General features: G+C 37.1%; 2 protein-coding genes and 1 pseudogene across 4 annotated transcripts; 2 read left to right on the top strand and 1 right to left on the bottom strand.

Moving 5' to 3' along the window:
• The first annotated feature begins 2695 nt into the window (after positions 1-2695).
• LOC148908955 (uncharacterized) lies at positions 2696-3857 on the top strand (annotated as a pseudogene).
• A 5367-nt stretch (positions 3858-9224) lies between these two features.
• Positions 9225-11821, top strand: LOC148908954 (uncharacterized). 2 transcript variants are annotated; one of them, XM_089034517.1, is made up of 4 exons: positions 9225-9528; positions 9729-9922; positions 10051-10214; positions 10406-11821. In XM_089034517.1, the coding sequence occupies exons 1-4, from the start codon at positions 9513-9515 to the stop codon at positions 11379-11381; spliced, it is 1350 nt and encodes a 449-aa protein (XP_088890643.1). In that variant the 5' UTR covers positions 9225-9512; the 3' UTR covers positions 11382-11821. The 2 variants fall into 2 exon arrangements, with proteins under 2 accessions (XP_088890643.1, XP_088890642.1); XM_089034516.1 differs by having other exon boundaries at positions 9225-9922.
• Positions 11822-11855: 34 nt separating this feature from the next.
• On the bottom strand, positions 11856-14060 carry LOC148908953 (uncharacterized). Of its 2 annotated transcripts, XM_089034515.1 has the most exons (3): positions 13760-14060; positions 13334-13480; positions 11856-13251 (listed from the first exon to the last, which is right to left on the bottom strand). In XM_089034515.1, the coding sequence occupies exons 1-3, from the start codon at positions 13773-13775 to the stop codon at positions 11915-11917; spliced, it is 1500 nt and encodes a 499-aa protein (XP_088890641.1). In that variant the 5' UTR covers positions 13776-14060; the 3' UTR covers positions 11856-11914. The 2 variants fall into 2 exon arrangements, with proteins under 2 accessions (XP_088890641.1, XP_088890640.1); XM_089034514.1 differs by having other exon boundaries at positions 13334-14060.
• Between the last annotated feature and the right edge of the window lie 2051 nt (positions 14061-16111).

The raw sequence follows: 16111 nt of genomic DNA, 5'->3' as shown, positions 1-16111 counted from the left end.
TTTTCTTCAATAAATATTCATGAGTTTGAGAAGTAATTTGAAACACTTGAGAGAGTTCTACCTTTGATTTCCGGCTGCGCCTCGTTTTTTCAACTCACTTTTCGGTTGGAAATCAAAGGGAGAACTCTCTTGCGTGTTTGAAATATTACTTAATGACTCCATTAAACTGAGTACTCATAGAAGAGAAAGCAGGGCCTCGGACAAGAATAGTTGTCTCATCGGCTAACATACTTGAGTTAATGTCATGAGGCAACTTTAACGGCAAATTATTAATATGTACAATCATAGTTAATAGAGGGTTCCCCTCTATTAACTATGGTACAACATCCTAGCTCATAATGTTCACTATAGGAGAAATGACATATAAGGATGTGTATGGATGACATTTTCCCATACAAATGATCACAAAATAATAAATATGATATAATTTCGTCTGTTTTAAAAGCTGAAGCTTTGGCTTCTCACTGATATCGAGGCGCTCTTTCCATTTCTGACGTTAATTTTTACACAATTTATCTTTTTATGGGGGTTGAGTCACGTGACCTGTTGAAGCAAAAGAAATTAACGCGATTGACACGTCAGACTTGACAAGTTAGCTCAGAAGGAATTTGATGCATGCATGCTCTAATGATAAAGCAGTTGCATGTTATGTCATAGTCGCCATCTTGGTTGACGATAACAAAGCATTCCTCATTAGCCTCTCTTGTTAGATCAACCAAGATGGCGGTTGTTTCATTGTTATTAATATCTCAAGGGATTTTGAATCACATGGTTGCACACACTCTGTGTGGGTGTTAACTAATAGACAGATTTGGATAAAGATGCAAGAAAACATGTTATAAAATAGATGTTATGAATGTCGCGTTCTGATTGGTTTGGAGCGCGTGCTTTATGAGAGCACATTGCACGCGCGCTCACTTTCCGTTGCGTCATTCCTATCTACTATTGTAATTTGTATTTTATAAAAGAAATTAAAAACTTGCTTGCTGTGCTGTGTGCAGTCATAAAGCACTTGGGGGTTGGCAGAACACGAGAGAAGTGTCTAGAAGCACTCAGCAACGCGTCGTGCTTCTTCTAACACTTCTCTCGTGTTCTGCCAACCCCCGCGTGCTTTATGACAGCACACAGCACGCGGGCGCGTTTTTTATTTCTTCAATAAAATGGCGCTCCACAATTTTGAAATGTAACGGAGATGTAAGACCTCGGCTCGAGCGTAATGTTTTCCCATTTCAGACCACGTGTCATTCCTTTGAGAATATGAGTTTTTGCTTGAGTCGTATCAATATTCACGTGTCTTATCACTATTCACTGGATAAATTTATTGGATAACAGCATCAACTCACCACTGGATAAGGATATCCATCGGGATAGGGCTATCCGGGCCTCCCTTCGTACAACCGGGCCCACTGTTGCAGTCAAACGACCAAAGAAAAATTGTCACAACAATAGACCGTTTTCTCAAGGTTGCGTGCACATCCAACTTGATGGGCCACAAAAATGAAAAACGCAAATTCAGTAAAATTGAGAAGCAAATTTTTATATTTAAAGAGGATAATAATCAATGTTATGAATTCTTACCGAAAAAAAAATTCATAGAAATGCATGATAATACTTTCTGTTTATCGAAGTATTTTGATCATCCGGGTGGATGTATTCCTGAGAAGGGATGTTCGATGCGACTGACGATTCGAACTACATGACCGTAACCAAAGGAAGATGTACTCTCTCAAAAGCTGAAGGTCATCTGACCATTCATTATTATATGACGTTGAAGCCAGTAAAATGTTTCAAGAACGCACCGGTTTAGAAAAATAATTTCCCGCACTAAAAAGTCGTAACTTATCGTCGTAAACTAATAAAGTCGCTTAAAATAAATGTAGATGAAAGAGTCGAATCTATTAAGATATTTGGAGAACTACACTGACCGTAACCAAAGAGGGATGTATTCCCTCAAAAGCTGAAAGTACAAGTCATCTGACCATTCATTATCCCCCCCCCCCCCCCCATATGCAAAATGTAGTATTTCATTAACGCTTACCCATTATTGCATATATTTTTTTCGTTTGCTTCAAGAAATCCAAGGTTATTTTCGGTTATTGGTTATTTATCCTTGGTTATTTGATCGATCATTCATGTTTTTTTCTTGAGTTCTGCAAACGCACTACAACGTTATTGCAAGTAGGTGTACACACTTCCACACACAGTAATGATAAAAAGGTAAATTATACACCGTGAAAAGATGAAAAAACTTACTGACGTTTCGGACGCTAGTCCTTCGTCAGAGTAAAAGAGAAAGAGGTGGTAGAAAGGAGTGCTTATATGATAGAATAAGACAAAAGAAACCAATGAGAACAAGGTAGGCAAGGAAACAAAAACTAACAATCAAAAGACAAAAGAAAGGGTTAGTTGAAAGTAAAGCGTACCTACATCAAAGACACCAACCATGCCCTTAGAATCTTCAACGATTTTCGTTTTCAACCTGGATCTAAGTATTTGTTTACTTTGGATGTATGTCAAATCTCTTTATACAGTCATTCCTAATAACGAAGGACTTCTTGCTCTCAAACATTTTTTTGATCGCCGTACTGTTTTAGAACCTAGCACTGCTACTTTACTACGCTTAGCTGATCTCGTTCTTAAACTTAATTGTTTTTCTTTTAATGGCCGCTATTTTCAACAAGTCGATGGCGTAGCTATGGGCACTAAAATGGGTCTTAGTTACGCCAATTTATTTGTTGGTTTCATTGAAGAGCAAATTTTTCAACAATATACTGGTCCCAAGCCTGACCTTTTTGGTCGTTACATAGACGATTGCTTTGGTGTTGAATCTTGTAGTAAATCTGATCTTGAGGCTTTTATCTCTTATGTTAACTCTTTTCACCCTTCACTTGAATTCACCTCGGAAATTAGTGAAACCTCCATATCTTTTCTGGATATCTCTATCAGTATCACAGCTAACCATCTCAGTACTAGCGTGCATTACAAACCTACCGATTCTCATTCCTATTTATTGTACTCTTAATCGCATCCTAAGCACACGCTCAATTCTATTCCCTTTTCACAGTTTCTGCGTTTACGTCGCCTTTGTAGTGACGACATTGATTTCTCTAACAAATGCCGTGAAATGCGTTATTTTTTTATCGATCGTAAGTACCCGGCATCTATCGTTGATTGTGCTTTGCAGAAGGCATCTTCTATTGACCGTACCACTGCTCTCACACCTAAAACTCGCTCTGTTAATAATCGTATTCCGTTTGTTACTACTTTTCATCCTATCAATAATTCCATTAAACCCATTATAAACCGCAATTTTAATTTACTCAAATCAGATTCCACGACGTCTAATATTTTCAGTGAACGCCCCCTTTTCTCCTTCAAAAAAGATCGTAACCTTCGTGCTTTCCTAGTTAAAGGAATTCTTCCCTCTGATAAAGAACCTGGCGCCTTTCGTTGTTCTCGTAAACGTTGCAACACTTGTCCTTTCATCGCTCTTTGCACTTCTATCACAGGTCCCAAATCTACTTTTACCATCACTGACCATTTTGATTATACCAAATCTAACGTTATTTATTTCATTTCAATGTTCTCTCTGTAATCAGTTATACATCGGTGAAACTGGACGCCGTTTAGGTGACCGCATAAGGGATCATCTATATGATATTCGGACCAATGATCTTTCCAAACCAGTTTCCCGCCATTTTAATTCTCCAAATCATTCTTTCTCTGACTTTGTTGTTTTTGGCTTATCTTTAATTACCGGCGGCAACCATTGTCGCAAAACTAAAGAAATGAGGCTTATTCACACCTTAGGTACGCACAACCCTCTTGGCATGAACGAGCGCTTCGCCTTTAATTAGTCTATTGTTACTTTTAATCCTCTTGTTTTCTTTTGTTTTTCCGCTGACTTATCTCTCATTGGTTATTCACCTTCCACGTTCCATATATATATATACACATCTCCACCTCCATCACTTTACATTTACTCCGACGAAGGACTAACGTCCGAAACGTCAGTTTCTAAACATCACAAGACATACGGTGTATTAAGTTAAATCAATTCTCCTGTTCGATTCCAAACACCGACGCGATTAACTAGTTTATCTAGTCTCTACCATATTCTCTTTCTGACTTCATTGTTTTCGGTCTTTCTTTGATTATAACGGCAACAATGATTGGCGCAAGACCAAAGAAATGCGGCTTATTCACCTATTGGGCACTCTTAGTCCCGACGGGATTAATTAATTTTGTCTTTTGATTGTTTGTTTTTGTTTCCTTGCCTACCTTGTTCTCATTGGTTTCTTTTGTCTTATTCTATCATATAAGCATTCCTTTCTACCACATCTTTCTCTTTTACTCCGACGAAGGGCTAGCGTCCGAAACGTCAGTAAGTTTTTTCATCTTTTCACGGTGTATATTTTACCTTTTTATCATAACTGTTTCATTAGAAACACCGACGCAGCTCACCCTAGTTTTTAGCTAGTTATATCTTCTTACTTCCACACACACACAAGTTTACTGCAAAATTTGGATGACGTTCATCAAATACTCTAAGGTCCCGTCCACACTATGCCGGATAAATTTGAATCCGCAAACTTTCACACTGAAACGGAAAAAAATGTTCCGTCCACACATGAAAACGGAAAAAATGTTTCGAGTCCACACTAGTCCGATCAGAGGCATTGCACATTTGAGCATGTGCATCGATGCTGAAATTGAGCCCGCGGTGAATTTTTACCCTTTCCGTCATGTTCCCATGACAATCATGACGTCATCGTATTCGAAAAGTTCCGGATACGAAATGTTCTCTGTCCACACGGCTAGCCGGCGTTTTCAAATTATTTCACTCTGAAGACCGTATTCGAAAAGTTCCGAATTCGGTGAAGAATTGTTCCGGATTCGCCCGGACTAGTGTGGACGGAAGGCCTAACCGGATAAATAAAGTTCCGGATTCAAATTTATCCGGCATAGTGTGGACGGGGCCTCAGAGATATACCGCTAACATCTATGTCAAAAGAAACTGCGAGTTGAGATTATGACGTCATCGCCAACCTCCCAATTAAAACTTGAATATCTCTCGAATCCAAAATACTAACAAGAAATGAAAGACGCCAACGTTTTTTTAACACGCGGGAGTATTTGTGGGTCTATGGTATTACTTGGCTCATTTGCATATGATGCTGTTATAGTCCTCCGGCCTGCTTTGAGCGCTGTGTTATGAAACCAGTTAAACCAGTTTACCAGAGTCATTTGCATAAAAAACTGCAAACTAAACCAGATAAAACCAGTTTGCTCTGCCTCGTGTTTCGTATGTAGTAATTTTCCTTGGGTTTGCGTTCCTTCCTTGAACCAGACTATACTAATATTTCTTTTAATCTTCCAAACAAATCTGCTTTTTGTATAAAAAAGCTTTTATAGAGTCTCCAGCCTGCATTGCGTGCTTTGTTATGAAACCAGATAAACCAGTTTATGAGTCATTTGCATAAAAAACTGAGAACTAAACCAGATAAACCGGCTTGTTTTGCCTCGTGTAGTAATTTTCCTTGCGTTTGCGTTCCTCCTTTGGAACAGACTATACCATTTCTTTAAATCTTCTTTTACAAATATGCTTTTTGTAAACATTATTACCCAAACTTCTTTACAACAAATCCCCTTTTCTATTGGTTTAGCCTTCGCTTATTTCCGTATCTACATCTTCGTCCCCAAGCCCCTCAAAAACCATATTGGGTTGCCTGTGTCGAGACGCGTGGAAAATTTGCTTTGCTTGGCTTCTTTCACACGAGTGAACGTGGCGGGTGAGAAGTACCTGAAATTCTTTGTTTTCTTGTCCTAAACTATCACTTATGATTGATTTTGGAAAGAGAAGACGAAAATGAAGACTAGACGAGAGTATTTTGGTAGTCTTTTGGGCCAGATTATCGTGAAAGATGGATTTATTGAACGAAGACAGCGTGATTCAGGTAAGATGGCCGTTGGCGTGAACGAACTCACTTTAGACTCACTTTAGTTGAGGTCGTTTTGTATCCTTTTTGTTAACTTTGTCAAGTCTCAACCGGCTTGAGTTTAAGGATTAGCATTTTAGTGTCATAGATTTGATATTTGTGTAGATAAGCGTTCAAAGATCATGATTTTATGTGGAAATCGGGCTATTCTTTTAAACAGCTAAACCGAACGAAACCAACCGAACAATACGAACAAACAAACGGTTGTCAAGGTTTTTGAAACCTCAAATTTACTTCATTTGACCTTGATTTAAAAAGCATAACTATTAATTTTGTTTAAGATATTCAATAAGGTAAAGAAGTCTATAAAACATTTGCTTAAAAAACTTAGTTTATCGAGATTTCATGAAGAAAAATGAAAAGCGCGGGAAGATCTGCTTTGGAACCTTTGCATCAGTCATTGATTCGTAAACGGAAGTGTGTTTTCGTCTATTCCTCAGCTTTAGTTTTTACTTTTCCACTCGCTTTACACCAATATGACTAGCCCAAGACTACTTCAGCTTTTACAACGATTTGTACTCTTCATAACAGCTCATATTCCGTATTCGAACTAGACGCTTAAGTTTGTGCTCATGCTGCGGCCATGAACAGTTTTTCTTACACAAGGAAAGTAAGAAATTATGAATTTTTACACTTTTCATTAGCTTTTTATTTCATGATTTCATGGAAAGATATTCATAAGAACATTTTCTTAAGGGTTTATTGATTTTTTCCATTTTGGTGGGTGAGAACGACAAGATAATCTATTTTAGCTAAGTCAGCTAAAACATAATTTCAGACACCTGAGCTTGGCAGTCCTCTCTTTTTAAATTGACCATGAGCTTGGATCTTGTTGAGCTCGACCCTAGAGCTTTAAATCACCCTTTTCTTGTGAATTGCAAGGCATTTTTGCCTGTAATTGTTTTAATTGTTTTGACCCTATCTGAAACATGTAACAGTTACCTTGTAATTTTAGGGGTTTCGTGTTTACCCAGTAGGCAAGTTGTAACTCCTTAAAAGTTCTTGCTTTTTCTTTTAAAATCTGCTCTTTGTTGTCTTTTTTCTTTCCCTGTCTTTTCTGCTCCTCGTGTCTTGCAGGACCGTGTCTGACATTTGCTCTAAATCTTCCCCTTTTTGCGGTGTTAGGAAGAAAATTTTCTACTCCTTTTCTTTTCTTTCTCGTTTTTATAGAATACATCTTTAAAGTTTTACTATTTTTTGCCTAAATTATCCAAGGAAAAATGAGCTGCAAGCAGTCAAAACTAGTCTGTCATAAAAGAAAGCCACTTGTGTGGTAACCAGGCAAAAATAATTCCGGATACAAAGCTTTTTTAATGCAAAAAGGCTTAATAAGTGATAGTTTTAGATGTTTTTTAGTGGAAATGTCAATTATATTTGAAAAATCAAATGCATATAAAGATTTTATAGTTATAAGTAGCTATATATATTTCTAATTTGCTGCTTTGGTTTGAAATTGATATTTTAAGATCTTGGCAGCAAATTCCATTACGAAAGTAGTTAGATTATTATACAAGGAAAACAAGGCAAACAAATAATATTATTTGATATTTTAAAGATATCACTTTAATTTACATTTCAGGCTTGGAAGAGTATTTTATTTCACTTTTTTTATATATGGGGTACGAATACTACAGGGGGTACAGACACTACAAATCACATTTAGTTGCTAATTTCCTGAGAACTGAAAAACAAAATCTAAAAAATAAAATAAAACATAACTTAGTGTACATGCCATAAGACATGCTCAGACAAGTAGTTCTCAAGAAGTGGCTGGGGGCACAGACACTGCAGAATTTTAGCACATCTGATTCCTTAGCTTTGACTTTTTTTGTGGGAATACACAATCTAAAATATTAAAGAAGGTACGTTGCTTAACTTTGTATATAGCTCAAAAGGTACCCAGAAATAAACTTTCAAGTGCATAGCTGAAAGTGCATAGCTGCAAGCTCTGTTGCTAGTAAAACTGTTCTATTTCTGGCAGAGGTTTCAAATGTCCAATTTTCATAACATCTATACCTTTATCTAATTTGTGTCCACTGTTGCAATATGTAACATATTAGCTCACACCTTTTATTTCATACATTTGTCACCTTAAAATTTAAAAATACTGCGTTATCCATGGTCAATAATGAAATATTCAAATTTAAAGAGAGAAAATAAAAGTGACAAATTCCAGTTGACCCTGCATGGCACTCAATTTTGACACTGATTTTGAGCCTCTGGTTGAAAATATAATTATATATAAATTTATATAAAAGCGTGTGCACATAAAAAATATAAATATAACATAATGTATGATTTTCAATTTTCGAGTTTTGTAGCTCTGGGTATAAAAGAGTTTTTATGCTTAAAAAAAACAAACTTTAACTAATTCTTGTATAAGCTGTCTGATTTTTCTCTGATTTTTCTTTATATTTCCAAATAATTATATTTCCAATTTCTTCAATAATTTTCCCTGGCATTGTGCACTCGTTTTTTTTTTTGTAAACAGCTGAAAATTGATGATAACACATCAGATTTCTGTGTAATGGATTTTAGTAAGTTTTTGATCATGTGGATGTTTTTTGAAATAGAATATTTGGAGATCATCTTCTGCATCATCAAAAGTGCTATACCTTTTCTTCAAAAATTTCAAGCATTCCATGCGACAAGCAGTACCTGTAAACATTAACTGACAGCACTATTATTATTTGGAAACACGCACAACATCAACATTTGCAAGTGTATGTTTATATATGGATATTGTCGTGAAGTCGGGGAGACTGGTTAGAGTTTCCACGGGATCTTTATTGATGCTCACAGTCTTTAGAAAAGGATTTAACTGAATAAAGCGTCGATGATGGTCGCTTGTGTTTCAAAGAAGTCAAAACATACTATTCTAAGTAAACCAAAGTTTATACCAAAAATAAGGGAATAATTCTTAACTAAAAGTTTATGAGTAAACAACTATAATAAAGGACGCCAAAATATACGTGTCCTTAGGAAGTCTTTTCTGCGCAAGTCTTACTAAACTGGTTTTATGAACACCTGAAAGTCAAAAGGTCCAAGTCCAGATTATTGAGTAAATAAGAAGAATCTTTCATTATCCGGTGTATAGAATTCAATTACTGACCTTTGTTAGGAAGGCATTTTACAAGGTCAATACACCTAATACTTCTCGGACAAGTTTTGAGTTCCGTGAGAAGTATGAAATTTTAAGCGAAAGATCCAATGTAGCTCTAATTTTTGTAATAGGCCCTTTGCAGCTAGTGGTCACGTGCTTGGATACCGCTTAGCAACACAAAACTGGAGAGCAAGCCTTCCAGTAAACAAAAGTTGTAATAGGTCAAGCACGCGTGGTTTTATACGATAGTTTCATCGTTCAAAACGCTTAATCCTTTTGCCCTATCTACAAACACAGTAAGATAATCTTAAATTCTCTCCTTTGGACTCGATTTTTGGTTCGAAGTAACGATATTCTTCGCGTTATCGCGAAAAAATTGTCACCGCCGGCCCGCTCGACGGCTGAAAAACATGGCGACTTCGCAAGGTATGTACTTCAAAACTCTCCTTTTTTTTGGTTTCTTTTCAATTATTGGACTTCTAAAATCTCTAAAATAACAGTTTAGATTGTGAATGGTGATCGATTGTAATTGGACGGCATTTTAATGGACGATTTGTTTATTTTTTGTGAGAGTGATTCCACGTCTAAAGTCAAGACTAACCCATGTTTACATATATTCGCTGTAGATGTTAGAACTCCCGACGAGCCATCACATACCAAGAAAAATTCTTCGTACCATTGTTGTGTTCCCTTGTGTAACGGAGATTCTCGATATCATCCTGATTTAAAGTTTCACCGCTTACCAGGCCGTGCAAGGGATGAGCAATTGAAAAAGGAATGGCTGGTGAAGATACGAAGAGATGTGGGCCCACACTTCAAGGTATATAGGAATCTAACAATATCAATGCACAATACGAATTGCCTGTGGATCTTTAAAAAACTGTAATGAAGATAAAAATAGTTGAATACAGTTACATTGTTATTAAAAGGACATTTGATTTATAATAGGTTAACAAAAGTACCAGAGTGTGCTCAAAACACTTCACTGAGGAAGATTACAATCCTCCCACTGATTCTGGACGTCAGTTGCTAAAAAGAGAAGCTGTACCATCAATCTTTGACTGGTCAACCAAATCCAAAGCAAGAAGAAAGATAATTCGACAAGTAGATAGGTAATGAATATCACATATTTCTACTTCAATACATTTCATTTAGACTTGACTGATGGAATTGTACTTGATGTTTATTTTGGTTTAAACCAAAATAATTTTATAATTTTAATAATTTAGTCTTTTATAATTTTTTATTTAGTGTGAACTGAGTGTGAACTGAGTGTCATCATAATTTCAAAACCTTTTTACAGAGACACTCAGACAGATGAAAGTGATGACAATGAAGATAATAGTCCCAGCACTTCTACAACCTTCAGCATGGATGACCTACAAGCACAAGTCCAGTCACTCAGAGCACAGTTCCAAGATGCACAAAAGCAACTTGAACAAAGTAGAAATGAAACTGCAGCTGCCCTCACTGAAATAAAAAGGGTTAAAGTTGAAGCTGCAAAAGAAATTGAGGACATTAAGAGGCAAGCTGCAGAACAATTAGCACTTAATAAATTTGGGCTTGAGAGATTTGGCACAGACAATGAGATCATAAGATTTTATACAGGTTTCCCATCCTATTTACATATTCAGTTCTTTTTTAAGTTTTTGCAGCCATGTGCTGCACAAATGACATATTGTTATGCCTCTGGAGAAAGAGAAAGTAGACCAGACTCAAGAAATATGCTTCTTGTGGATGAATTGTTTATGTTTTGTGTACGCCTCAAACTAGGTCTATTCGGACAGGATTTAGCTCATAGGTTCCGAATACATAAATCGTCAGTTTGCAGGAAATTGATCACATGGACTAATTTTTTGTATTTTCTTCTTGGTAGTCAAGTGATCTGGCCTTCAAGGCAAGATGTTGATAGGTTTATGCCAGAAGGTTTTAAAAAGCTTTATGCAAGCACACGTGTCATTTTAGATTGTACAGAGATTTTTGTTCAAACACCTACCTCCCTACTACTTCAGTCGCAGCTTTATTCTAGTTATAAGAGTAATACTACACTCAAGGGTTTGATAGGCATTACCCCTAATGGAGCTATTAGCTTCGTTTCTAGCCTTTACACAGGGGGGATTAGTGATAAGGAAATCACAAGGTGCAGCGGCATTCTAGATTTGTTAGAACCTGGTGATTCAGTCATGGCAGACAAAGGGTTTGACATTGAAGATTTACTTAGGGAGAAGCGGGTAGAGTTAAATATTCCTCCGTTTCTTGAAAGTCAGGAACAATTCTAGGCCGCAGATGTTCAAAAAACAAAGACACTAGCAAGTCTTAGAATTCATGTCGAGAGGGCAATAAGAAGAGTCAAAGAGTACCACTTTTTTGATTCAGATGTGCCATTGTCCACTTTAGGTTCAGTCAATCAGTTATATACTGTAGCCTGCCTCCTTACAAATTTTCAAGGCCCACTTATTTTATCCAATGGTAATAATGAGGCATAGTGTCTGTAAGAAGTTGGTGAATGTATGATTAATGTGGCTTACATAACCCATTAGATAATCTTTAATGCAGGTTGGTTTATCATGTGTCTTGGATTGCTTTTTGTAACTATTTCAATTTGTTTGTAAATGAAAACTCAAAAAAAAAAAACTAATGAACAAACACAAAATCTAAATAGCACAAATAAATATAATACTAATATGATATAAATATAATAAAAAATAAATTAAGATTATGAATTGATTTGTCATTAATAAAAATAATATAATATTTGTTATCATAAGAAATCTGGCCATGGTTTGAGAACAACAACAAAAATCTTAGTGTATTAATGTAAATAGTAATTGAAGAAAAAACTATCAACTTTGTCCTTTGCTTGCTGGAAAAACACTGAATCAAAATTAATTCTAGAGCAAACAAACAAATTTTCGTCAATGTAACTGAAAAAATCACACCATTCTAATCCTGTGAGTCCAAGCTGGCACTGGATCTGGTAATAATAAATGTCTGTTGTTTTCAGTTTGTACTGGTTAGTGTTCTGGTCCTTGGTGAGATACCTCACATTGTCAAATGATGTTTCCCCCTCTTTAACGACCTTTATTTCTAACAAGCCAAAGGGATTCTGACCATTATTTACGGCATCAAGGTCATAAACTTTCCTGTCTGGGCTACAACCTAGCCATGGGCACTTTGGGTGGACAATCAGCCCAGATGGGAAGAGGTTTACTCTTCCACCCTTTGCATTGCTAGCATAGACCATGGCAGCATGTGGTTCAAGTTCAATGCCTCTTCTCATTGCTGCAGTTTGTACAAATCTGGTGGGGTTTAGCTGATTGACAAGGGTGTCAAAATGTGACACCCGGCGAGCGACAATGCCAAATTTGCTTGCTGTTACCCTTTTTTTTCTGAGCAGGTGCCATACATCACTCTGACTTTGAGTGACTGTTTGCTGCTGCACTCTCAGTGATGACTCTGTTGTCACAGACAATGTTCCAAATATAGATTGTTGACGACTGTCAAGACAGATTGACACATTGTTATTAAATCTGTCCTCTGCACTTGAGAGGGGAAGCTCTGGGAAAGAAGTGCAAGTAAAATCATTTATGATGTAGTCAGTTGACATCTTTTGTTGATATGACAGGACACAGCCTTTTGGGACATTTCCAAACTTGCTCTGTACAAATGGGATATTGCCAAGTTGATCTTGATTGGGCAGAATGGTTGTAAAGAGAGGATAAGGTGGTTGGAAGCCATTAAAGTGCTCTTTTGTGAGGGTAGGATACTGGGTAGATGGGGAATACAAATTACTCTTGATATATCTACTGTACGAAGCGCCAAGTTGGGGTTTTTTCACTAGCACGTCTTGTATTTCTTTTTGTGCGATTTTGGATCCTCTAGGTATGCTCCAACGCTGCTTCATGCTGGTACATGTTAGCTCATCAGGCAATGTCCGATGTCCCAGTTGCTTAAGAAGGGCTAAATAGTAAAGAAGCCCGATCACATGATGGCAGTATCCACCTGCCCCGGCTACACATGAGCACAGCCCAGACAGCAATGTCAAATTGTTGTTCTGGACTGACACCTCTAAAATGTGCGGTGGTTCAGACTTCCTCATTGAGCGGTAACACTTGCATTTAACTCTCACGCACTGGTCGGTATATATCACTAAAAAATTGGAAAAATTAGTGTGAATTGTCTGCCATTCATATCATAATGAAATAGAAAAAACATTTTGGCTATCAAGTACCTTTAACGTCATGTAAATAGCCTGGTTCCGCCATAAATTTGTACGCTTTCGAAGTGCTTGTGCAGCCAGACTTCTCTATAGCGTAGCTCCCTACATCATCGAAGGTGAGGGAAGGAAAGATAGAGATGTCTTGAGTTTCTACTTCATCTAAAACAAAAATAAATATAAAAATATCAGTACGAAGAATTTTTCTTGGTATGTGATGGCTCGTCGGGAGTTCTAACATCTACAGCGAATATATGTAAACATGGGTTAGTCTTGACTTTAGACGTGGAATCACTCTCACAAAAAATAAACAAATCGTCCATTAAAATGCCGTCCAATTACAATCGATCACCATTCACAATCTAAACTGTTATTTTAGAGATTTTAGAAGTCCAATAATTGAAAAGAAACCAAAAAAAAGGAGAGTTTTGAAGTACATACCTTGCGAAGTCGCCATGTTTTTCAGCCGTCGAGCGGGCCGGCGGTGACAATTTTTTCGCGATAACGCGAAGAATATCGTTACTTCGAACCAAAAATCGAGTCCAAAGGAGAGAATTTAAGATTATCTTACTGTGTTTGTAGATAGGGCAAAAGGATTAAGCATTTTGAACGATGAAACTATCGTATAAAACCACGCGTGCTTGACCTATTACAACTTTTGTTTACTGGAAGGCTTGCTCTCCAGTTTTGTGTTGCTAAGCGGTATCCAAGCACGTGACCACTAGCTGCAAAGGGCCTATTCCTGTAATGAGTAAATGCAATAAATATTTGTTAACCTTAAAAACTTGAAAACTAGTTAAGTAATTTAGAATAAATGTGATTTCATGTCGATAAATATGAAATTCTTTTGAGTGTGATAATCTTTTTTTTTGCTTAGATATGATCCCAACACCGAAATTTATGAGCCAAAAACCCTAATTAAACCCTAAAGCTAATAGATTAAAATATTCAAACATAAGAGAAAATACCTCTAGAAGTTCTTAACGTGTATGAATTCCGAAATTCTGTTCTAGAAGTTACAAGAATAAACGATTAAATATAGAATGACATATCATAAGGTATAAGTTGACGAAAATCGTCAAAGTTCATTTTAATTCCTTGTCTGGTCCATAGTTTTGATTTCGATGAGTCGTTGAAATTCAAGTGGTAGGGGACTCTTCATGAATCGTTGAGATCAGGCGTTTTCGACATTTTGGGTTTGTAAGTGTTCAGTGTCCTCTTCATGATAAGTTTCTCCACAATCAGGGCAAGCGTCAGTTTTGTGAAGAGTCTGTTCTTCTGGGATAGTTGGTAGAGGTCCGTCTTCAGGATCTGTGGCAATGGTCTGGTGGTTTTAGGTGCAACTTTAACATAGTGAACTAAGTTAAGGTCGGGTTGATGTTGTCTCCTACGGTGATGATAGCAACCAAGTACAATGAATATCAGCAAATTGATGAATGAGAAGCACAGGGCTAGAGAAGCAATGACAAGTACCAACGGGTTACTTGAAACTTCATGAATCTGTTTGATATCTTTGCAAGAATGCCGATCTTTTCAAACCAAAGTCTTTTTGATCCAGGTCTTTTCGAACCAGGTCCAGGTCTTTTTAAACCAGGTCCAGGTCTTTTCAAACCACCTATATACACGTATCAAGCTTCACCACACATCCTCTTTGTCAGTAAAAAGATATAACAACATACAGAAGACAATTACAACGAAATAGACAAGGCAACATTACAAGAAGAACAAAACAACAACGACTAGTCAAAGCGTGGACCGTCGATAGTGATGCCCAAGGCCGCAAGAGTAGCGACCTCTTCCAAATACGCCTTGAAGGCGCTCAGGTTGGGCCGAATGTGTGTGGATGAAATGTGATGTGGAGCGCTGCACAGTGGGCACCATAACCTGTCGGCGGCATTCCCCCTGTGATATGTGAGTACCAGGCACACCTCCTGAATTAGGTTGCGACAGCTCGGCAGGTATTTGGCGTGCTGCCCAGACCATCCCTTGGGGTGTTCCCTCTGGCAAACGGTGCAGTTCATGACTTAAAGAGAGAGAACAAACAAAAAATATTTTATAAAAGCGATTGTCTATGATGATGAAAAAAAAAGAAAAACCTAGGAGTACCGATTTTTAGATGCAACTGAGAAATACAAAATGCAACTAAATTGGACAAAACCGTCCATATCATAACCCGAATGCAATAGGTCAATCTGTGCTCTGTGTCTACAGTACTTCTTGGCTAATTGGTGATAACCATTCTCATAGAGCGTATATATAAACATGTGTTGTAAATAATCTTATCCGTGGGGTATGACTTCGGGATCAGGAAGTTGGCTTTCAACCCATGAATCCTGAATTCCGAGGTAACCACAAATTGTAACAACAGCAATTTGATCTTGCTCGAAAATATAACTTGGCATAGAGTCATTAAATAAGTCTATAAAACAAAGTATGAAAAACGAGCAAAAATAGGGGGCAGTATGACGACCCCTGAAACATTCTTTTGAAACTTTATTTTGTCTAAGCATGTTCCATGATTCCATGCTAGCATTGATCTATAATACTGGCTCAATTGAAACAATTTGTGATGTGAGACTGGTCGGAAAATATTCTATTCAGGTACTGAAATATTAGGCATAATCAAAATCTGTGGCTGTCAAGTGGTGTGTCATTGCAAAAAAAAGTCCTTGTCGGTAGCTGTGAAATCTGTATTAAAGCTTTTTATCCAGTTTATCAGAGTCGTAAATATGAGTTGTTGGTGCCATTGTTGTCCTAGTGTAAATGAGAAATAACTCAAAATAAATTTAATTA

This window comes from Actinia tenebrosa, unplaced genomic scaffold (assembly GCF_029948245.1).
Source record: "Actinia tenebrosa isolate PJP-AT-01 unplaced genomic scaffold, QUT_ActTen_1.0 PGA_scaffold2__45_contigs__length_23673736, whole genome shotgun sequence".
NCBI classification, from domain to species: domain Eukaryota; kingdom Metazoa; phylum Cnidaria; class Anthozoa; order Actiniaria; family Actiniidae; genus Actinia; species Actinia tenebrosa.
Note: the sequence above shows the minus strand (reverse complement) of the source record. Positions and strands in the feature narration are given on the sequence as shown.

What these genes read in the sequence shown, in the direction of transcription:
- LOC148908954 (XM_089034516.1), top strand. Translation starts at nt 9,647, where the DNA reads ATGGACGATTTGTTTATTTTTTGTGAGAGTGATTCCACGTCTAAAGTC. An exon ending in ATGTGGGCCCACACTTCAAG is followed by an intron (nt 9,923 to 10,050) that starts GTATATAGGAAT and finishes GATTTATAATAG; the next exon opens with GTTAACAAAAGTACCAGAGT. An exon ending in ATAATTCGACAAGTAGATAG is followed by an intron (nt 10,215 to 10,405) that starts GTAATGAATATC and finishes ACCTTTTTACAG; the next exon opens with AGACACTCAGACAGATGAAA.
- LOC148908953 (XM_089034514.1), bottom strand. Translation starts at nt 13,559, where the DNA reads ATGTTAGAACTCCCGACGAGCCATCACATACCAAGAAAAATTCTTCGT. An exon ending in CTATTTACATGACGTTAAAG is followed by an intron (nt 13,252 to 13,333) that starts GTACTTGATAGC and finishes CCAATTTTTTAG; the next exon opens with TGATATATACCGACCAGTGC.